The sequence below is a fragment of the Vipera berus genome (genome assembly GCF_964194415.1).
Source record: "Vipera berus genome assembly, chromosome: 8".
NCBI lineage: Eukaryota > Metazoa > Chordata > Lepidosauria > Squamata > Viperidae > Vipera > Vipera berus.
Genome location: NC_138211.1, coordinates 4,838,158 through 4,861,359, shown reverse-complemented (window position 1 = coordinate 4,861,359; position 23,202 = coordinate 4,838,158). Strand labels below are relative to the sequence as shown.

Below are 23,202 nucleotides of genomic sequence, written 5' to 3'. Positions count from 1 at the left end.
ACCAGTTTGGTCTAATGGTGAAGATACCACGTTAGAAACCAGGAGATTTGGAGTTCTAGTCCCACTAGGCGTGAAAGCTGGCTGGAGGATTTTGAGCCAATCACCAGGAGATTGGGAGATTTAGTCCCGCCTTAGGCATGAAAACTGGCTGGGTGACCTTGAGCCAATCACCAGGCGACTGGGAGTTCTAGTCCTGCCTTCGGCATGAAAAGTGGCTGGGTGACTTTGGGCCAATCACCAGGAGACTGGGAGATCTAGTCCTGCCTTCGGCATGAAAAGTGGCTGGGTGACTTTGGGCCAATCACCAGGCGACTGGGAGTTCTAGTCCTGCCTTCGGCATGAAAAGTGGCTGGGTGACTTTGGGCCAATCACCAGGTGACTGGGAGTTCTAGTCCTGCCTTCGGCATGAAAAGTGGCTGGGTGACTTTGGGCCAATCACCAGGAGACTGGGAGTTCTAGTCCTGCCTTCGGCATGAAAAGTGGCTGGGTGACTTTGAGCCCATCACCAGGAGACTGTGAATTTTAGTTCTGCTTTAGATATGAAAGCCAATTGGGTGATTTTGAGCCAGTCTCTGGGAGACTTGACTTCTAGTCTTGCCTTAGGCATGAAAGCCGGTTGGGTGGGCCAATCGCTGTCTCTCAGCCCAACCCACCTCACAGGGTTGATGTCATGGGGAAGATGGAGCACGTGCAGAATTGCCCCAAAGGAGCTCATTCTTTCATCTGAGCCAGGTTGTTCCTTCTCTTCTTGTTTCTTCTCCAGATCATTATCTTTGAGGAGCGTCTTGGAGGCCGCATCATCCATTCCACAGATCTGCCCTTCCTGGGGAGGGTTCAGTATGTGACCTGAGCTGTTCCCGATTGTCCCACCTTCTGCTGATAGTAATGGTTAAGGTTGTGCTTCTTAACTGATTGTGGGAGGCAAAAGAGTCTCGAGGCACACCTCCCTCCCTCCCTCCCGTTGCGAAAACTGCCCCGTCTCCTTATATTTTCTAGTTAAGGGTGGAGTTTGGCCAAGGAAGGCCCACCTGGTGAGTTAATTTAGGAGGTTGGCTAAGAGTACTTGAAGACAGACGCCCAGGTAGCTAGGAAAGTTCTCCTAAAGGAACTCCACTTTACTACAAGTTCTTGGGTCCTGTAACACTAAGGATGCTAAGGACCTGTCGAAGGAATGTTCGCAAGCCATGGGAGATCCGATGGATTGAAACCGCCGATCTGCAGTGGTTTGACCTGGATCCTCCTTTAGGTTGTTGCCTGGGAAAGGAACATTTTTGCACCTCTAGTAGTCCACGTTGGTTTTTTTCCAGAACAATTGAAGCTGCCAGTCTCAGGTCCCCGGTTTGGTGGTTAGGCAGGCTGTGGAGGAATGTCGTTTTGACCGCTTTGCATCCCTTGGGTCGTTCCAAGCCAGATCTTAAAAAGGAAGGGACGTTTGGGCGTATAAAATGCCAGCCACCAATGGGGACATCATGCAGAGACAGTGGAAACTACATTTCAGGGACATGTCACGGATTTTCGGGGGGGATGAGGTTGGAATTGGGCTTCTTCCAAGCTACGTAGAATGCCTGTAACATCTGAAGCCCCTTGCAATCTTCCCCAGCTGAACCACAAGTTGTTGAGGTCACAAATCCCAAAGGGTGAGTGCTGGGCCAGGGGTGGGTGGGATCGGGATGTATCTTTGCACCAAGACGTGGCATGAACTAATCTACTGCTAAATTTTAGGAGCACCTGCCTTGAGCCAGGAAGGAGCTTCAACAGAAGCCCCCATGGGTAGGAAACACACACACACACACACACACAAACAAACACACACCGCCCAAGACCAGCCAAAAACGGTGCGGTTTCAGAAAATAAACACGTCCCAGCAAAACCAAAAACGTCTAGACAACGCTCCCCAACCAGGTTGAGATTCTGCGCTGTGTGCTTCGGTCCTTCGCAAACAGGTGCCCCACCCTCAGCAATTTGGGACTGCAGCTCCTGATACCCACAGCCACTTTAGCTTTCTGGACTGGGTTTCGTAAGGGGCACCGGTCCCAGTCTGAACAGAGGCCTCTGCTTCGGAGATAATCCTCAGATTATGACCGCTTGCTTCGAGACTCAAGTCGGCCACGTCTCTTGCTTCTGAGGGAGGGTCTGGGGGACTGGGGATTCAGCCTGAAGGGCTACTTGAGTGCGTTTCTGAATAATTAGTCAAAGGGGAGGAATTGGATCTGTTTTAAAAATGGCCTTTTTCACGTGCTTTTTTAAAAAAAAAAAAAAGAGAGGAAAGGCAACATGGATGCATTCCCCAGTACGATGCCCTCCAGGGCTTTGAGGCACAACCTATCACCCCAGAAGGCCAGTGGATGATGGATCTTGTATCCCTATCCTTGTGGGAAGCACCGGTTGGAAGAAGCCGCTGTAAGCCATAAACACCCAGTCTCTGCACCTTGCTTCTGCCACCATTAATCAGAACCTCAGTGTCCCTGATGGAGCTAAGCGTTGTGTAGCCGTGGGCAGAATTGGTGTCCAGTGTCCTCCTCCAGCCAGCCTGCCATTGGTTGTGTTTTGCAGGCGCCCGCCCAGACCCACACCCACACCCAAAACAGGTTTGGTACTCGCTTTTCCAGTGATTGTTCAGATTTATTGTCAGGAGGCAGTTGAATTGTGATCCTGGCCCTCTCCTTTACAGGTTAACCCTCCAGCACAGGTGTGTCCAACCTTGGCCACATCAAGACATGTGGCTGGTTGGCTGGGGAGTTGAGGTCCACAGGTCTTAATGTGGCCAAGGCTGGAGACTCCTGTGCTGGAAGGTTAACCTGTCAAGGGGAGGGCCAGGATCACAATTCAACTGCCTCCTGACAATCAGCCTGAACAATTGCTGGGAAAGCGAGCGCCAAAATAATGTTTGAGGTCTTTCTGGCTGTTCAAAACCATTTTTCATTCTATTTATGAAGTTAACTGTATTGAATTGAAAATAGAAGAAGGGTGCAGGTGTAAAAACAGAAGCCAAAGGGTGGGGGTGGGGGGGGAATCCACCCTTTCCACCTGTTCTGTGCTCTGCAACTCCGGGAGGAAATTGGGATAAATCATTGCAATTTTCTTTTTGGTCTATGATTTACTGCAGCCTGGCAGAGTTGTAGTCATAAAATGGAGAGAGAGGAAGGCTGAAGTAAAACACACACACACCCCAGCAGAAAGAACGGCCATTGAAAAAACACGCTGTGCTGAGAACACCGAATTTCCTTTTTTTTTAAAAAAAATGCTGCTCATTTCCCCTTCAATCAAAGGTTTGGGCTGGTGTTTTGTTTTGAAAGCCTGTGACTATAAATTCTGTATCGTTGGATGTGAATTTTACTCAAATGCTGTTTTCTCTCACCGACAATGACCGAGGTTTTGAATTTTTTTCGTAAAGTCGTCTTAAGGCCTAGTTGGTTTGTTGGTTCGGGTTTTTTTCCCCCCGTCTGGTTTGCTAGATATTTGTAATAAATGAAAAAAAAGGGAAAAAAAAGAAAATCTGTCTCTATTATTATTATTTATTGGTACCATGTTTGTTTTCCCTATCGCGAGAGGTCTGCCGTTAGTCCCAAGCGTGATTTGAGTTCACACTGGCTTACGCATCTTAATCACTCAGGTTAAAGGTTTAAAAAAAAATAATAAGCCTATTTTTTTTTGCTGTACAATTTTACATTCCTTTCCTTTCAGCCTGAAGATACAGTTGTGCTTTGCATTTTTAAATGTGTACATATTTAAAGGAAAGTCAACAAATAGCGTGTCGGTGATTCAGATGGAAACAAAAAAATAATAGTAACCAGGATCCAGTACAGGGAGCCCTCGACTTAACAACAATTCATTTAGTGACCACTCAAAGTTACAACGGCAGAGAAAAAAGTGACTTAAGATTGTTTTTCACACTTACAACCGTTGCAGCATCCCCCACGGTCACATGATCAAATTTCAGACACTTGGCAAGTGACTCATATTTATGACGGTTGCAGTGTCCCGGGATCACGCAATTTCCTTTGGCAACCTTCGGATAAGCAAAAATCAATGGGGGAAGCCAGATTCGCTTTAACAACTGCAGTGATCCACTTAACAATCGTGGCAAGAAAGGTCATCCAAAGGGGCAGAATTCGCTTCAGAAATGTCTCACTTAGCAACAGATGTTTTGGCTCTGTCGTTGTAAATCAAGAACTGCCTTTCTTAGGCCGTTTTTAAGAAAATGTCTGTTTTTGTCTTTGATCTGTTGCGCAAGAGATGGAAGTCTGCAAGAGGCAAGAGCGGCTGATTTTTCTAAAAACCTCTCCCAGCTTCACACGTGGCTTTTTAAAAAACACACAGGAGGGCACAATTTGATTTAATTCATTTTTGCATCGCTGAAGTTTTGACCAGAGCAGGACAAAATGCAAAGATGGTTATTATCGTCACTCTTACCAGCAAGCTCATGCATATCCCTCATTATGCAACCCTCAAATCTTTATATCCACATAATTTCAGCGTGTACCAGGAAGAATAAGTCTTGTTAATTGCTCAGGGTGTGTAGCAAGGCATCGTGTTCTGCTATTTCCCCCTCTTATGTGTCATCTTTTCTATACATTGCTTTTTGCTCAGGATAAGCTGGGGGAAAAAAACCCTCTTAAATTGTGCCATTAAATTTTAAGTCCGCTTTACAATATAAGCAGATAAAAGTTTTAAATGCACCTTTCTGGGTGCAGAACATTAAGCACAGAAAGAGACGCTGTGTGAGCTATTGTACTACCTGCAGGAGTTATATCTGTGTGTGTGTGTGTGTGTGTACACGCGCGTGCACGCCTCTGTATGAAGGAACAATCAAAACAATACATCCATCAATATGAAAGAATGAATTTTGACACCTCATTCAGTCTAGGCAGGGCACTGTTTCTCAATCTTGGCAACTTCCGGCTGTGGAATTCTGGGAATTGAAGTCCTCACAGCTCAAAGTTGGCCAAGGTTGAGAAATAATATGCAAGATAGGTTTTTTTTTAAAAAAAAGTGGACTTCAATTCCCAGAACTCCCCAGCCAGCATGTTTCAGACAGACTGCCCGAGGTTGTTTATAGCACGTATCCATTTTCGTTTTAATTCTCCTGTTCTAATATCTAGGGCAGATGGTTCAGGAAGCTGACTAATCCATAAACTGGCTTTTGCCCTCTTGCTGATTTTTGCATTGCTCTCGTTTCACCGATGGCCCTCTGGGAGTCCCACAACTCTATCGCCCTGCTTTTTATCTGTTGTTCTTTCATTCCATTTTATTGGATCGTTTTCCAGAAGGTCAGGCATAAGTGAGCTGTTGTTGTTTTTTAAATACTGGTTTATTAATTTATTGATCTCCTTTTTTTTCCCCTCTGCGCAAGAACCCAAGCTGGTCTCTGGTATATGGAGCAATTCGGCTGGGTGGTTTCCCTCTGGTTGATCAAGGACCCAGTTTGAGTCTGGAATCGGGGTGGGAACAGACTGCAAATAGGGAAAAAAAAAGGGCTTCAATGTCCCACTTGAGCTGCAGTTCAGGAGCAGAAAATTTACTTTTTTTCCAAAGCAAACCCTCATTCATATCTTAGTTGGTGGCCTGCCACAAAAAAGTGGAGGGGATAAACCTATTCTCCAAAGCACCAGAAGGCAGAAGAAGAAGCATCGGATGGAAACTAACCAAGGAGAGAAGCAACCTAGAACTAAGGAGAAACTTCCTGACAGAACAATTAACCAGTGGAACAACCTGCCTCCAAAAGTGGTGAATGCTCCAACACGGGAGGTTTTCAAGAAGTGATTTGTCTGAAATGGTGTAAGGCTTCCTGCCTGAGCAGGGGGTTGGACTAGAAGACCCCCAAGGTCCCTTCCAACCTTATTCTGTTATCTTAGAGTGTCTCCAGCCAATGCTACTTGTTAAACGAAGCACATGGCAGCCCCTGGAAGTGGTTCCGCCCTGCCTTGTTCAGTCCTGTCCTGCTGCTGTGTTCAGTACAAGGTAGCTTAACGTGATAGTGCTAAGCATGGCGGTCTCCCTCCCTCCCAGTTGGGATCTTTCTCATTTTAGCATTGTGCTCAACATGAGCTATGCTCAAGCCTTCAGAAGAAAGAGGGATGGGTGTTTACTGTTTTAAGCAGCTGCCACGAATGTGGCTCAGATTCAAATTCTTCCCCTTCAGTCCCACTTGAAGAGGGACCCCCACGGTACCAAATGCTGTGATTGACTAATGCACCTGTGTTGTACCTGGCTCGCATCGTTCCTGGCTTTGCAGCATGATGTCAGATTTCCACGTTGGGATCTGTGAAGCCTTTCTTTCCCTCGTTCACCAGCACGGGTTTCTCGGTCCTTGTGTGCCAGACGAGAATCTGGATCGAAGAAGAAGCATACGAGGTCAGTTCCTCGGTCTTACATGCAACATGCGTTTCATTATTCAACTAAGGGCGTGGCTAGCTACATTCTCCAAAGACAGATGGGGGAATCTCCAGTGGTTAAAACAGATCAGAGAAGAATAAGGTGGGGTTGCAGAGACAAAAATAGTGATGGATCTCAAGATGTTCCTCAAGCGTGCTTTTTGATCTAACTTCTGCCAACTCCCATCATTTCAAGGGGTGGCCGTGCTGCTGAAGAGCTAGAAAGGTGATTGGGATAGATAGGTGTGGGAGGATTAATGTATTTCCCTTGAAAAGCACTCAAGATACCCTTAAGTTTCTAGAGCTAAAGTGCGATAGACCTAATAGTTTATTGTTGTTAGCATATGGTAGTTTATGATTGTTTTTTACTTTTATACCTTGTATTTAGCTCTGGGAAGTCGGGGAGGGGGGAAGGGGAGGGGGGAGGGTTGGGTTGGGTTGGGAAGGGGGGATGGGGGTGGGGAGGGGTTGTTTTGTTAAAGATAAAATGTATTGAAAAACTTTTCAATAAAAAAATATAATAATAATAATAATAATAATAATAATAATAATAATAATAATAATAATAAATAATAATAATAATAAAAAGATACCCTTAAGTTTCCTTTCAACAGATCACCTGGGTTCGTGTTTATTAATTGTGATTATGCATTTCTGCAAACATAGCAATGTAGGCACTTCCTTGCTCATTCCTGGTTTGCTTTCATGCTGATAGAAGAGAATATTTGTAGCTCAGAGTTGAATATAAAATGAGACCAAAGCTCAGTCACTTCTAGCATTGATGATGATACCTAGTTTGGTAATGAAATGTCTGCAAGAAAACAACCAAACTCCGGGAACACCCAGGACTCCACAGTTGCTTTTCATCCAGCCCAGCTTTTTTTTTACTATTCTCTAGCAATATAAAACAAGCAATTTATTTTTTATTTTTAAAGGAGGGAATCTTAAACCAAGCTTAAGCAATCCACAATTATTTCCCTTATCTGGAGGGTTCATTGTTGCACTCATCATACTAAGCCATCAGTATGGTGATAATTTGGCGCAGGATGTGACAGAAATCCAGAATATGGCTGTTTGCAAGCCACGGCTTAACAATAGCCTTGTTAAAAAGGACACAATTAAATGATGCATTGCCTAAAGTAAGATACGAGTCTCAATATTTTTTATTCTTCGGGAAAAATTGAATCAAAGCTCTCTTCGTCTCCACTACAGACACCTGGTCGCAAGAAAGAAGATCAGCAGGCTAAGAAAAAAAACAACATACAAATAACTACTCTTGTCATCAAGAGACTAGCAAATCTTTCCAGTGGATTCATCAGCCCTGCTTCAAACATGTTTTCCAAACTGTGTGATTTGTAACTTGTGAATCAACACAGCAGTTGCGTCTCCTAAGCGTGATTCTCTCAGCTTCCCGGCGGCTTACAGTGGGGGATGTCCAACCTTGGCCACTTTTAAGACTTGTGGACTTCAACTCCCAGAATCCCCCAGCCAGCCATGCAGCCCCAGCTATGAAAAGGCCAGGAAAAAAAGGCCCACGCGGAGCAGTGCCAACGTCTCTTACACGCCTGAAGCACTGGTGGTTTGGCAGATCGCACACCAGTCTGATTAATCCCTACTGCTATTTTAATGACACTCACACCTACTGGTCTCTGGCATGGCACGCTGCCTCTCCAATTACGGGAACCGTCAGAAGCATTATCTTAGTTATTAAAACAGAAGGAAGGTAATTGTCAGCTCTCCAACGGGCTGTCACGTCTAAATCTGTTTCGGGCTGCCGAAATCAGACACCCTGGCAACCAAGATGATCTCGATTTTAAAAAAGAAAAAAGGGAGGGCTGAATCAAAATCATTAAGCTGGCCACTCAGATCTCTCTCCTTCCTCCCCCCCCGCCCCACCCCTGTGGGGTTTGATAAATGACTTCAGTGGACATTGACGGATGCACCTGTGAGGCAGTGACTTCACACAAAAGCCATATAGGTCGGCTGTATAGGTTGAAAACCAGTACAGGAGGCTGGCAGCTGGAGTGGATGTGCAGCAAGAGCAGCTGCCAACTAGCAAATTAGCGGCCAGAATTTTTTTTTCCCAAGCCTCTGAAAAACCCAGAACTTCACCACACGTAGTCTTCACCTCACAGCCACAGTTGTGCCCGACATTCCCGCGGCCTTAAATGCACATCCCGCCCCTTTTCCCCATCTTTTTATGCCACCATGGTTAAGGGCGGGATCACTGCAGTTGGTAAGCAAATCGTGAGGTCGTTAAGCCAATCAGGGTTCCCCCCTGTTGACTTTGCTTGTCGGAAGCCGGCTGCGTAGGTTGCAAAGGGTCATCCCATGGTCCTGGGACTTTGCAACCTGCCATAAATGCCTGCTGGTTGCCAAGTGGCTGAACTTTGACCACGGGACCATGAGGAACGCTGCAAAGTATGTCGGAAGTATGACAACTGGCCATAAGTTGTTTTTTTTCTCCTTCTTTCACTTCTGCTGTAACTTCGGTCCCTCAATGAAACGTCGTAAGTCGAGGACTTCCTGTGCTCCTAGATTAAAGGGCCTTTCCCCCTGGGGGGGGGCTCTTTCTTGGTCGCTGTTGCCGAGCAGGTGGATGGCGGGAGTCCCTCAGCCCAACATCTCTGGCACCTTTGTTTTTGTTTTTTTAGCTCTTCCTCGCCAGCATCCTTACCTTGCCATGGGTCTCGTTGCCATGGCAACGAAACAGCACGCTATCGACCCTGTTTCATGTTTAGAGAGACGGGTTGGCTTTTGCCTGGTTTGAAGAATCCGTTCTGCTGCCAAAGCGTTAAAAAAAACACAAAAAAACCAAACGCTGGGCTTCTCATTAGCCTCTCAAGCAGAGTCCCACTGTTTCTCAATTTTCGGGATTTGAGCTTTGCTTCCCCCCCCCCCACCACTCTCCAGTTCCAAATGGCAACCCAAGGAGTTAATCTTTAAGAGGATTATATGCGTGCACTGCTGTAGAAGGGCAGCCGGGCGTCTCGCTTTATGGAGGAGCAACACACAAGCCATGAAAAAGCTTTGGAGGTTGTCCTGCCCAGGCGCTGAAGCCTAGAGAATCTTTGGCCCTTGAAAAGAAGAATGCAACCGATTGTTGAGTATTCCTTACAGCAGTCTTTCTCCACCTTGGTGGCTTTAAGATGGGTGGAGCTTTACTGGCTGGGGGATTCTGGGGGTTGAAGTCCACCCATCTTAAAGTCACTAAGGTTGAGAAACGCTGCCTTAAGAGTCCAAAACGACAGGGTCAGGAGGCTTTGAAAGATGGAGCCTGATAGTCAGGACATAAATGCAGATGATATTTAAGTCAAGAGAACTTAAAAAATGTAGTTTCTACCAGCTCTAGTTTCCAGGGATATTTAATTTAGTGTTTCGTTGTGAAAGGAGATAAAACAAATCATTGCAAATTGCTCTTGAATAGAAAGAGCGTTATTTTAAAATCACAATAACAGACAAGACGCACAATTGGACCCACGTTGGAAAGGCACTCAGGACATTTACGCAAAATGGAGATGCTAAAACCAATCCCTTTGCTTTGTGCCTTGGAAATGCCACCCTTCACTTGGGTGGTCCAGGAGGACATGGACAAGCTGAAGAAGCAGCCAAACCAAGGTGGTGTGGCTACTCAGAATCTACTCAGAGCTACAAAGATTCTCACGAATGAAGGTAAATAGGTGTGTCTCGGTCTAAGGTTGCAGGATCCAGCCTGAGTCAGTCACCCACACCAAGGCTTTATTGTTCAAAGCTCTTGGGTTCAGGCCGGAGCTCATCAGAGAGAAATTCCCTGATGAGGTGCCTCAGCATGAGCCTGAAAGCTTGGAAGAATAAACCTTGGGTCCCAGTGACGAATCCTGCTATGAAGATTCTCTTCTATGGGCACTCAGAATCTGCTCTACACAAAAGCCCTTCAGGTCAAACTTCTTCAGACTGGCTCTGGAAGTTTGTGGTTCTCCCGCAGGTGGTCTCCAGAGAAACCCGCATCTGGGTAAGTCACCCCTCTGCTTGGAATGTCAAAGGCAACCATAAAAAGGTAAAGGTTCCCCCGCACATGCGTGCTAGTCATTTCCGACCCTAGGGGCCGGTGCTCATCTCCGTTTCAAAGCCGAAGAGCCAGCGCTTGTCCGAGGACATCTCCGTGGTCATGTGGCCGGCATGACTAGGCGCCAAAGGCGCACGGAACGCTGTTACCTTCCCACCGGAGTGGTCCCTATTTTTCTACTTGCATTTTTACGTGCTTTCGAACTGCTAGGTTGGCAGAAGCTGGGACTCACAGGCGCTCGCTCACTCTGTTACGTGGCACTCGGGATTCGACCTGCCAAACTGCCGACCTTCTGATCGACAAGCTCAGCGTCCTAACCCACTGAACCACCACGTCCCTAAGGCAACCATACCTTAGTGCAATTGGCAGCTTTGGGCTCGAGGTCATGCAAGGTAACCAGCTCACGGAGCAGGCTGCTCTCTTGATAGCCCCCCTTCACCCCTCGCAGTTTGAAGTAAGCCTGAGGTCGCTGAAGGATTAGCCTGAGGTTGACAGCAAAGCCTGCCATATCGATCGCAAACGGACGGTGGGGGTCAAAGACAGTTTTCCATCCATACACCTTCCCAGCAGCGTTGACCTTGGGGGACTCGTACCGCAAGCCTCCCACGAAGGCCACTGGCCAGACAGACACTCTGCGGGTGGTCCGCATCTGGAAAATAAAAGGAGGAGAAAGAGGAGAACCGTGCAGTGATTGAGCATCCCTTGCTTCCATCAATGGAAGAGAATGCCATTATGAGCATGGTTGGGCAACCAAGGAGCATCTCTTTCACTCTGATCTCTCCGACAGCTGAGCACAAGCTCTTCTCCAACGTGGTTTTCTCAAAAGCCCTAGATAGCATAGTAGTTGGGCTTGCTGGGCACTAGGGTGGGGAAAGCTACAGTAGCTGAAGCCACCTTAGATGCGCACACAGGTTTTGGATAAGAACAGTCCACACTCTTGAGTTAACATTCACAGAGTTGGAAGTGGCTTTAGAAGCATCTTGAATGAAAAACAGGGTACCAGCCCAACAAATGCATAAGTCCCATATATATCCTTCTACTTTCAGCCAGAAGCACTGCAGGAATGGCTTGTAGGATTATTCTAACTCCACCAGTTAGAATTCTCACCACCAGTACTCCTTGAGTTAGTCCCCGTAGTAAAATGGGGAAAGAAGAAGCTACTCGGAATTGAGTCCTACAAATCTACAAAGGAAGAAAGGATCCAGGGGTCTATAAGAGGGATAATACCCAGCTACTCTAAACCCCTTCAATAAAATATCTCATTCAGGATCGCTAGAGTCAGCCAGCTTTTCAGGAGCCCTCGTTCCACAAATGCTTTGCTAGTACTGCATCTTCCCTGCTCATCTTCTTTCTCTTCTGCTGCCTTTCATCATTATTAATTACTGCATCATTATTAATAACCAAAAGAGCTTATAGTACTTGCCCTCCTGCATAAATACATTCACTCTCTCCCGGTCTTACGGGGGCAGAAGGACAGAGATTAATAAAGTCACACTACAGCAGGCTGGCTTTCATGCTCAAGGCAGGACTAGAACTCCCGGTCTCCTGGTGATTGGCCCAAAGTCACCCAGCCAACTTTTATCTCTCAAGACAGAGGAAAACTCACTGTCTTTTGCTCATTGGCCCAGTCACCCAGCAGGTTTTCATGCCTAAGACAGGACTAGAATTCACAGTCTCCTGGTTTCTGGGCCAGCACCTCTTGATGCAGCCCATCAGTGGAAGGAAGGCGAGATGGAGACAAGCGTAAGTTCCTTCTTTTGTCTCCCTAGCAGGCAAGAACTGAAGCCAAGCCCAAACTCTTCCAGATTCAAAATTATCATTTCATCTTATAGCCTGCATCAACAACATTCCTGATATTGGATGACGATCATGATGATGATGATGACCACCAGAGCATTCTGAGCGTATGGCAAAAAAAATAAAAATAAAGTAATACTGCATACCTTTTGATTAACAATCATTTGGAAAACCAAATCCAAACTGTAAGCCCAACTCTTTTGCCCTTCATTAGCTGATATCCAAGTATCCTCTTCCTTGTTGGGAAGTTGATATTTTTGGGGAGTTAGCATGCCTACTTGAGCAAATTTGCATGGAGACAGAAATGTAGAATTAATTATTGTAAATACCCCAGAAGGATAATGGACCCCATAATGGCAAGACTATGAGCAGCTGGAGTGGTCCAGATGGGCAATTTCAAGGACACCAATGCCAGCCCTTAGGCTGGACAATGACCTTCAAATACAGGATGTCCAGAACCTCAATTATCCCTTCTTTGAACGGAAGACACACCTCTATAAAACTGAGGGCAGGATGATGCCGGGTTAAGATAGCTAGAGAGAATCCACATGTTCAGCCAATGTTGGTGGTGGGTCAGGACGTGGCGGCACATGGTTGATGAGTTGAGACTCAACTCTCATCTCTGTCAAGGCCAACTGTTGACCCCATGAACAACTAAACAAGGCATGCAGGATCCAGGAGCTTGCTGAAGACCATCAAAAAGTGGAGATGATGTCTACTTGTTCTATTATTGGACCTGAAAACAATGAGCTTCTGATCCCGGTGTTGCCACCTGTATAAACTAGCTGCATGTAGAGTAACTCTGGTATCTATGTTGACACCTGCATATAATTCCTGCTCCATCTATCATTCTTAAATCTGACTTTGGGGATCCAAGTGGTAAGAGTGAACGGCCTCTGCCAATAACACTTAAGCTCCGTCAAAGGCAGTTGATAGTGCTAGTAATAGATTGCTGGATCCCCTCGGTCCCTAGTGGTGCCTTAAAGAAGACCGGGTGGCTTGTTCCTGCTTGCAAACCTTCAGAAAATCTTCCAGACCCTTCCCAAAATTTCTCCCAAATTGCACTTGTTCATGCAGCAAAAGGGGAAATATTAAATATATAGGCAGTCCTCAAGTTACGACCACAGTCATGGCTGGAAATTTGGCTGCTAAGCACCCAAAGCACCATGTGACGAGACTCCATCATTTTTTACTGTAAATCACACAGTTGTTCGGTGAATTATATGGTTGTTCAATGAATCCGAATTTCCCCCGTTGTCTTGTTGGAGGCTGGCTGGGAAATTCCCATACCACGATCATGTGACCGCAGGACACTGCAACCATTGGTCAGTTGCCAAGAAGCCAACTTGTGATCATGTGACTGAGGGGTGTGGGGCGACAGTCGTAACTTTGAGGAGGGGCCATAATTAACTTTTTTCAGTGCTGTTGTAACTTTGTTAAATGAATGGTCATAAGTCTGGGACTCTCTGCAGAAGGTTAATTGTTTACCCTCCCTTCTACTGTCTTTAATTCAAGTCTGGAAGGCAGACAATCAGCTCCACTTCAGATCATAGAATCAGCCATGACAACCACCCTGATTTTTGCCTATGTCTTAAAGGATTATTGTTGCAAGAAAAGAATGGAAGGAGAGCAGTGGGCCTTGACCACAGGAAAAAGTATGCAAGCCTAAACTTCTAACAAAACATGTAATTTCAACCTAAACGTGTTTTATTTGCCCTGTCCTCATTTGCTGTGGAACATGGCACACCACTCATGTGATGAGAAAGGGACTCTTGGAGTTAGTTAGGACTGGTCCATGACTGCTTCTCTAAACTAGCCTTTTCTCCACAATCTGAATTTGACCAGCCCTGTGAGATACAGACATCACTGAACTGAATTGACAATGGCCATGACAGATGTGCAGATGCCCTCTATAAAAGGTGAAGTTTTCCCTGTCCAGTTGTGTCTAGGGGCCGGTGCACATCTCTGTTTCTTGGCTTAGTCAGCCAGTGTTGTCTGAAGACACTTCTGTGGTCATGTGACCAGCATGGCTATAAACCAAAGATGCACGGAACATTATGACCTTCCCACCGAAGTGGTACCTATTTATCTACTCGCATTTGCATGCTTTTGAATTGCTAGGCGGGCAAGAGCTGGAGCAAGGAACGGGAACTCAACCCATCACATGGCGCTCAGGTCCCTAACCTTGGCTGTCACCTTCCCTAGCTGACAAGCTCAGCATCTTTAACCACTGAGCCATCCCCCCTGCCCACTGATGTCCTCTATAAGTGAGGCAAAATACCATCATCGAATTGTGACTGTGTGGTCGAAAAACAAACTATCCAACATATAGTGTCAGGGGTGCCAAAACAGAGCCTATAATGGAGACTTTGCTGATTTCTTGACCGGGGCAAGAACCCCAAAATTATATCTACGAACCCCAAAATTATATCTGTAATCTAGGCCAGAGGTCCCCAACCCCCGGTCTGTGGACCAGTACTGGGCTGTGGCATGCCAGCAACTGGTCCGCACAAACTAGCAAAGCCGCATCCATGGGATGCAGGCAGCACACAAAACCACGCTCCCTCTGATCCGCGGAAAAACCTCTCTCCACGGAACCGGTCCCTGGTGCACAAAAGGTTGGGAACTTCTCATCTAGGCATATGTTTATAATATTTTAGATTTTATATTTCACATCTTGTAGTTTATATCTCTTGCGTTTTTATCAACATGGGGTGTGAATGTGCCGTACGATAAATAAATAGTCTTATTTTGAGTCATTAAACCTGGCCTTGTTTCCTTGCCAATTTCAAATTGTTCTTCCTTCTCAGCTTTTTTCTAGTTTTCAGACTGCTTGTTTTGGGCATTTTTTTTTTGAAAAAAGAAGAAGAAAAAAGTTCAGCTTGGACGCCATGCTTTGACAACAGGCAACATTTCATTTGCCTGCATTTAAATTAATTAACTTTACAGCGTGGTTGAAAATGACTTAATTTATAAAAATCCTGAGGGAAAGGAATGCGTCATGCGCTGCGGTCTATAAAAACCGCTGCACGCTGCTGGCGGTGAATCAGAGTTAGTGCTCTTTAATGGCAGTGATATGCAAATAAGCCATTATTGGAGGGGGTGGGTGGGTGCCGTTTTATGTGCCTCCCGGAAGACTTTTTTTTTTAAAGGGCCAAACAGAAACACAAACTCACATTTAGACAACTTTTAAGGCCGTGTTTGAATTCTGGAATCAACTTCCATTTATAAAGGAACTCTGCACGTTTTTCACATTTATTGGATCAAATCTCACTGGAAGGAAATCTGGGTTTTTAACTCCCATGGATGTTTATAGGTGGGAAACACAAACGTCCAACAAAATCTAATGACATTTGATCAAAAGCTTGTCGCCCCCCCGCCCTCAAAAAAAAATCTGAAAAAAGATAAAGGTAATTCTTGATTTATCACCTGGAATTACGGTCTCCAAGCAGCTACAATACAATTTGTCTGCAGGTGTCTTTGTGGTAAGCCGCTGTTAGAACTTGGAAATCGGATGGTAAAGTAGTCCTGGTGAGGTCCATCATAACTAGGGATGGTTGCTGAGAGACTGGTCATTAAGCGAGGACTACCTGTACATCCTAGAAATTGTGCCTCGGTTGTGAGAGTTGCATTTTGAAAAACAGTTTAGATCAGGGGAATTCACAATTTGAACATCTGCATGAAGGAAATGCAGATACCAATGAGGGAAAGCATGGTGATTTACCATTTTTTTAAAAAAAAATTTTTTTAAATCTGTGGACAGTTTATAGGAACAGTTTGTCAATTAGGAGAAGATAATAGGGAAAGCGTGATATGTAAAAAAAAATGACTTCCTTTCTCTCTTCCTTTTCTCTCTTTTGTTACCTATATTATCAACGTCTGTTTCCAAATCTTCTTGGTTTAAGGGATCAATTTAGGGAAGAGACTTAAGCTTACTTGCCGAGCACATTTTTTCTGTGTTCAAAAGGCAGAGGTGCTTGGTACCAAGGGAGGTTTGAGAAGGATCTATTGATGAGAAAACAGCCATTGCTGGCTGCCATGGTCATTAAGATGGGAGCAGTAGTTGGCCTTCATATCTGCTGGACTTCAGTTTCCCAAATCCCAAGACAAACGTGACAAGGGCCAACGGTATGGTTTGTGAAAAGACAGCTTCATCCCATCTCATCTCTTCCATCCTTCACCCACTCACCCCTTTTGGTACAGGAACTGTAAACAACAATTGTCTCATGGTGAGGGATCAAAAAAGAGAGAGAAGCTATCCTTGTCTCGATCAATCTGCAAGCCTCTTTGGAGCATCTGTCTAGGTTGGGAAACTGGATTCAATAACCACTACTCTCACCCACTATAAATGGACTTTTAAGAATCTCAGAACTTCAGAAGGGAATAGAGGAAGAGGCAATTTCAGTAGATTAAAGTCAAGCCTTCATTTGTACAAGTAACCCACACAAAACTAAAGACCCAGCATGGAGTGTGGTGTTTTCACTTACCTTCAATCTCTTCTGCACCATCTCTTATTGGTGGAGAAGGTCCACCAAGGCTTCCTAACAGAGATACATGATCCATTGCAAGCCAACATTAGCGACTTAGCCTAGTTGGCTGAGTGGCCCACAAGCATCTTACCTCCTCAAAAAGTTCCAGACTATAGGTGTTATCATCATCTGCAAAGTAAACAATCCCTGGTTGACTGTTGTTTCTATTAAAAGTCTCCCTCAGCCACCTGAGGGCCAGGTTCCTTTGCATGGTTCCCCGAGGAATCCGGGGGTCCCGCATGTCCCCTCTCAGCTTGTAGTTGCGTGGGGTCTCCACGTTGAGGTGGGTGTAGTTCAGCCCAGTGTCTCTCAAAAGCCGAGTGACCAAAGCAGTCCGACGTTGTGAGTCCTCCACCAAGATCCAGTGCAAGTTTGGGACGTGCAAAAAAGTATTGGACAACCGTGTCAGCTCCGCCTTTTGGACCGGCCGGCTGTAAGTAGGAGTGACCACATGGATAGTGGGTAAGGCGTCCGACCAAGGAGGTGGGCGGGTGTAGACGTATTCTGTCCTAACCACCTCCACAATGTCACGGTCAGATAAGCAATATTCCTTAGAGTCCGAGCCTTGGGAGAAGTCACGACGGGTGTCCCCACTATCCTCTATAGAAGAGAAGGAACAAGAGAAGAACAATTGAGGCAGCAAATAGGCAAGCATCGCCTCTTGGTTAGGAAGGAGGAATAGAAAGCAAGCTGAAGAGCAGAAGCCATCAGGCGTACAGGATGGAAAGTGGGCAAATCGTATTTGATTGCACACCGTCTTCCACTATGCCCTAAGTAAGTCACTGTCAATTTTGCATTTGATAACAAGACTCAAAACAACTTCTAATCCTGAATCTCCTTGGTTCCCCTTGTATCACCTATCAGTTCTTTGGGATAAGAAAATCTGCCTTCTGATTTTGTGGCAAAAGCTGTAGATGATGATGCCTCTCTAGAAATAATTGTCATCACCATCATCATCCATAATTTGCATTTGGAGCAAAAAAAAAATAACATTGTGGGAGAATAGTACATTAAGTCAAGTCAAGTGGCTGGGAAAACAGTGATGAAGCTGAATGGAATCAAATGAATAGGGGGTGAAATGGTTACCTGCAAGGATGAAGAACATTTGGTGCAGTCCATGTGTGTGGACTGCCAGTGTGAGTAATTCAACCCCAGTTCTGTAAAACTGACAAAGTAATTTCGGGAGAAAGCAGTTTGTGAAATCGCTCTACCCTTATTGTGTTTCATTGATTCATTTCATTGATTCTCCAGCTTGTTTACTTGAAATCCTGAACGTGACTGGGATTACATCACATTATATAACCGTATATTTTATACTTCAGCTCTATGTTCTCCTCCAGCTCACATCTTCAACCCACCCCTGAAAAAAAACACCGTAAGTTACCTTTTGAGTCTATTTTAAAATAATCACGCTTGGTGTGGATGGGTGCAAAATATAATTATTTTCCCAGAAACTTCATCAGATTGGAGTGCTGCATTTTGAAAGGAGAAAAACAACTTCATCAACACAATTCTTTTCAGCTAACACCCCTTTTGCCCTAGTTATCTTTTAAAAAAAATAAAGAAATAGAAGTGGGCAAGCACTTTTAGTCTTGAACTAAGGACAGCAAATTTGCAGTAACACCTAGGTGAAGGAAGAACTGGGAAAACACAAATGCATCAGGATAGCATTCAGATATGTAAAGGGGCTTAATGGACAGTGACAACTTAGAGGCGAAGACTCTCGCTTCCCACTTGGAGGGAAGGGCCTTGGTGGAGCAGTGGGCTAATGCCTCCTTAAGTAACACCAGCTGCCTGCAATTAGTGCAGGTTCGCCTCCCACCAGGCTCAAGGTTGACTCAGCCTTCCATCCTTCCGAGGTAGGTAAAATGAGGACCCAGATTGTTGGGAGCAATAAGCTGACTTTGTAATAATGCCGCTTGGGGGGTGGGCGAAAGCCCTAATAAGCAGGCATGTACATAGAATGAAGGCTACTGCTAAGCTTGTAAGCCGCCCTGAGTCTTCGGAGAAGGGCGGGATATAAATGGAATTTAAAATAAAAATAAAATAAAAATAAAGTTCAATCTTAAGCAGTGGCAGATCTTTCTCTATCTGCTGCAAACTCTGTGTAGGTGTCAGGAGTGGCATCCAGCCGGTAAATGCTCAGCTTCATTCACTCGCCCCAACTCTACCCTGAATCAAGAGATCACAAGGTCATTAAAACAAAAACAAACAGTGCTATTTAATTTCCATTTGCTTATGTTGGTCTGCTAGATGAGAAGTGCAACATCTAAGGTTAAAAGCAGCCCTGAGAGTTTATTCCGCAAATAGTTAACAATACAGGTAGTCTTCAATTTACAAAAATTCATTTAGTGACCATTCAAGGTTACAACATTCAAGGTCACACTTACAACCGTTGCAGCATCCCCATGGTCACATGATCAAAATTTAGACGGCTTGGCAACTGACTCATATTTATGATGGTTGCAGTCTCCTGTGATCATGGGATCTCCTTTTTGTGACCTTCTGTCAAGCAAGGTCAACGGGCAAGCTGGATTCACTGAACAACTGCAGTCATTCACAATAACTGACAAGAAAGGTTGTAAAATGGGGCAAAACGCACTTCACAAATGTCTCACTTAGCAAGAGAAATGTTGGGTTCAATCGTGCTCGTAAGACAAGGACTATCTGTATGATACACTGAGGATGTGACAGGATCTGTGAGAATTGGATTCACATAGCAAACGTCCCCAGATTAGACAAACATTTAGTGTCTTCATTCATCTAATGTATTAAAGCTAGTTAGGTTTAATATTTTGGTGGTTCAGCCTATTGTGTGTGTATATATAGTCTGATTAGTTTATGAGCCAGAATATTGTAGAAAACCTGTTAATTCCATCAGCAAGTCATGCACAGCCAGGCAATAATCACATTAAGTGTATTTTAGCAATCAAATGTAATTCTAATTAAAGCTAATGAATTGAATGGAAATCTCACTCAGCTCCTTCTTCTTTCTTGTGGTCTATTCTTAAAAAATATTACCTCTGGGTGGACCAAAAAACAGAAAGAAAGAAAGAAATTGGGCATCTTTTTTTCAGACTATAAAATTCAAGAAACGGAGTTGTCTTTCCTGTCAGGAAATCTTGGTGACTGCCATTTGACAAGGATCTGATGGAGGGTCAGCTGCAGTCTCTCGAGAAGAGCCCCTCCATTGTTATTATTATACTTTTCACAATTCTTTAGGGAGACGGAAATAATCCAGAGCTATCAGAAACACAGCTCAGTGGCACTCACTGAGTATTATTTGGACTCAGAAACATGACCTGTAATGCAAAAGGAATGCCCTGGGGAGCATTGCCTTTTTCCCCCCTACTGTGATCAGAAGCAAGGCATTCATCTCCTCTCTCCCGGCCAACTGATTCCCCTAATCCTCCAACGGCATAAGGAGCTCCTGATCTGCTGCAGTAGGAAACCAGCAATTTGTAAACCTGCTGCTTGGTGAATGTAAAATAAAGAGGGCTAAGGAAATAGGTTGGAGTGGAGAGGTGGTCTACTGGCATCGACATCCAGCTGATATGGATTGAAAAAATGGAATGTGCTTCTCTCTACACAAAAAGGCCTAGGACAAATAAAAAAGAAAAGTTCTAGTGCCAAGCTTAGAGAGTTTGACTTCAGGTCCATGGACAGTGAGATTACAGATTTTGACTTCAGGACCATGGAGAGCTAGATCGCAGATTTTGGCGTCAGGACCATGGAGAGCTAGATTGCAGATTTTGACGTCAGGACCATGGACAGCAAGGCTAGAGGTGTTGACATCAGGACCACAGACAGCGAGATTACAGATTTTGACGTCATGACCATGGACAGCAAGATCACAGACTTTGACTTCAGGATCATGTAGAGCGAGATTAGATTTTGACTTCAGTACCATGGACAGCAAGGTCAGAGATTTTGACTTCAGGACCATGGACAACAATGTCCTACAGGTAGTCCACAATCTACAATTGGGACCAGAATTTCCATGGCTAATCAAGGCAGTTGTTAAGTGAATCATGTCTGATTTTGCAACCTTTTTCCTAGGGTTGTTAAGCAAATCACTGCATTGAAATGAATGATGCTGCCCTTAAGCAAATCCTAGCTTTCCCGATTGACTTTGCTTGCAAATGGCGATCGCATGGCCCAGAGACACTGCAACCTTTGTCAATACACGCCGTTTGCCAAGCATTTGTATTTTGATCACATGACTATAATTTTTCAAGGAAGAAATGAAAGAATGATAAAATTGGAGCATCCTTGCAGTTGCAAAGAATTGGCTAACCTGCGACATGCTCTCAACGAAAGGTTGTTTGTAAAAGACCTGTGTATAAATAAAACTATTCATTTTCAAAGGTCAAAAGAGTTTTAAAAAGCACACAGAGACAATCTGTTTTTCCTCCCAGTGTACATAACAGAAATGATGCAAAGTTTCATGGGACTCTTTTAATCCGAACGTCAGTCACCTTACTAATTTTGATTCAATGTAATCAAGAAAGACCAAGATATAGCTCCTCAGGGTTCCAGGAAAACAATTTTGCATTTAAATATTATTGCTTCCTTGGGGTTTATCAGCTGAGCTTCACCTACTCCTGTACAATGTGTTCCATACTGTAAGGAATGGATTTAAGGTAGGTTTTTTTTGGGGGGGGCTCAGGAATTGGAAGATACAAGGACAATCCTGTTCTCCTTCATGGAAGGTTACTGAGTAGGTCCTGAGTATCTAAAACAGGGCGTAAGGCACCAGAGGGATGAAGGCATTATTTTTGTATTTTGTTGGTTCATATTTATCTAGTCATTGGAAAAAGAACACTAGGCATGATCTAAACCTGATCCATAAGATAGTAGAGGGAAGAGGCTGTGAAGGAGAAGATGTGTATGACCAACGTCATACATGACATTATAAATCTGTGCTATGCTGTGGTTTTGTAGAATAAGCTACAATTGGCTGTATTCACACGCCTTGCTAAACAAACCATATTCTGCTTAGTAAACCCAGCCTATCCATAGGCTTGTAAGCAAGAGGACCATATAGGGATACAAGATAGTAAGGTGTGTGTGTGTGTGTGTGTGTGTGTGTGTGTGTGTGTGTGAAGGCATGTTTATCTGCACCAAGCCTTAAAGAATGCCAAGCTTGACTGCAGCCTGTTTCAAAGCTTGCAAGGTTGGCCATGATAGGAAACAGAACACCGGATCCCCATTAAGCTGACTCAGAGAAAATAATAACCTTGGGATCTTTATGGAAAGGGGTGCCGTATCTTTGAAAACATATTGGGCATTATAAAATGAACAAAGAAATATGTAGCACAATAATTTTATGGGTTTTCATGTTAGATAGCTAGCTGGACATTTTAATAACATCCTATCTCTTCTTCTGGGCAAGGAATCATCTCGGAACTCATGAAGAAAATATGAAACCTTCCATGTTGAAGTAGCAAATTGAAACTTATTGTTATTAAACAACTTTAATATTGAAATGCCATTCCAGAAAGAAAAGTTCTTTCTTTGCTAACCTCCATCCTCTAGGAGATGTGGCCTGAGAAGGTGGCCTTCCATTCAGCTTAATTCTTGAAGAACCATAGCCGAACTCCTACTGAGTTTGTAGAAACTTCAAGATGGATTTTTGTTCTTGGCCAATAAGGAAGCTTCAGTATTCAGTGTGGACTTTCCTATGTGTAAACTAAATAAGAAACAAGGTTTCTGTATCTCTAGATGTTTGGGCTTCAGAATCTTGGAAGGAACATAATTTATGGGAAACTGGCTGATGAAATGAGTATAACAGTGGGAAGGCTGATGATGAGTTGTGGTGGTGGAGGCGGTGGTGGTGGATGATGGGGCCAATGATGGTCAGAGCTGGCCTGGCCTTTCTCCTCACCCTTATGCACGGCAAGCAGGGGAGCAATGGCGCTCTGATGCCAGACGGTGATAAGCAGCGTCCAGGGAAGCACAATCAGCACAATCGCCAAGATGTCTCGTCGCTTCGGCATCTCCAAGGCTGATGGGACCCACAGCTCCTCATTACCTGACAGCAGAAACCCCAGAGACAGAACAGGAGACCACATGGAGATCAAGGCAAGAAGAGATCAGAAGGCCGTTAAAAAGCCACGAGGCTCACAAGTCTTACCAGTGCTCAAAACCCACCCATTGCACAAGCAGGTTTGCAGAGGCAGCACTTGCCACCAAGGGGAGGCCAGGTTGCCCCCAGCAGGGAAGACGCTTCTCTGGGTGACGTCACTGGCCAGGACTTCAGGATCCCTTCCGGAAGGATGCCTGTAAAGCACAGTGAAAAAGGGGTAGACAGCAAAGAGTTAGAGATAGATACAGTAGATAGATAGATAGATAGATAGATAGATAGATAGATAGATAGATAGATAGATAGAAGATAGATAGATAGATAGATAGATAGATAGATAGATAGATAGATAGATAGATAGAAAGATAGATA

General features: G+C 44.7%; 2 protein-coding genes across 2 annotated transcripts in view; one reads left to right on the top strand and one right to left on the bottom strand.

The window, feature by feature from the left end:
* Positions 1-1,566, top strand: part of GLB1L2 (galactosidase beta 1 like 2) — a 38,442-nt gene extending 36,876 nt beyond the window's left edge. Inside the window, exon 19 of the mRNA XM_081334089.1 lies at positions 764-1,566. Coding sequence (XP_081190215.1) covers positions 764-850 — 87 coding nt within the window. The 3' untranslated portion in view covers positions 851-1,566. The remainder of the gene's footprint in view (positions 1-763) is intronic.
* Positions 1,567-6,242: 4,676 nt separating this feature from the next.
* B3GAT1 (beta-1,3-glucuronyltransferase 1) lies at positions 6,243-22,819 on the bottom strand (the record flags this gene model as incomplete). Its single annotated transcript, XM_081333793.1, has 4 exons — positions 6,243-6,329; positions 10,772-11,068; positions 16,837-17,345; positions 22,633-22,819. The coding sequence occupies 4 exons, from the start codon at positions 22,817-22,819 to the stop codon at positions 6,243-6,245; spliced, it is 1,080 nt and encodes a 359-aa protein (XP_081189919.1).
* Between the last annotated feature and the right edge of the window lie 383 nt (positions 22,820-23,202).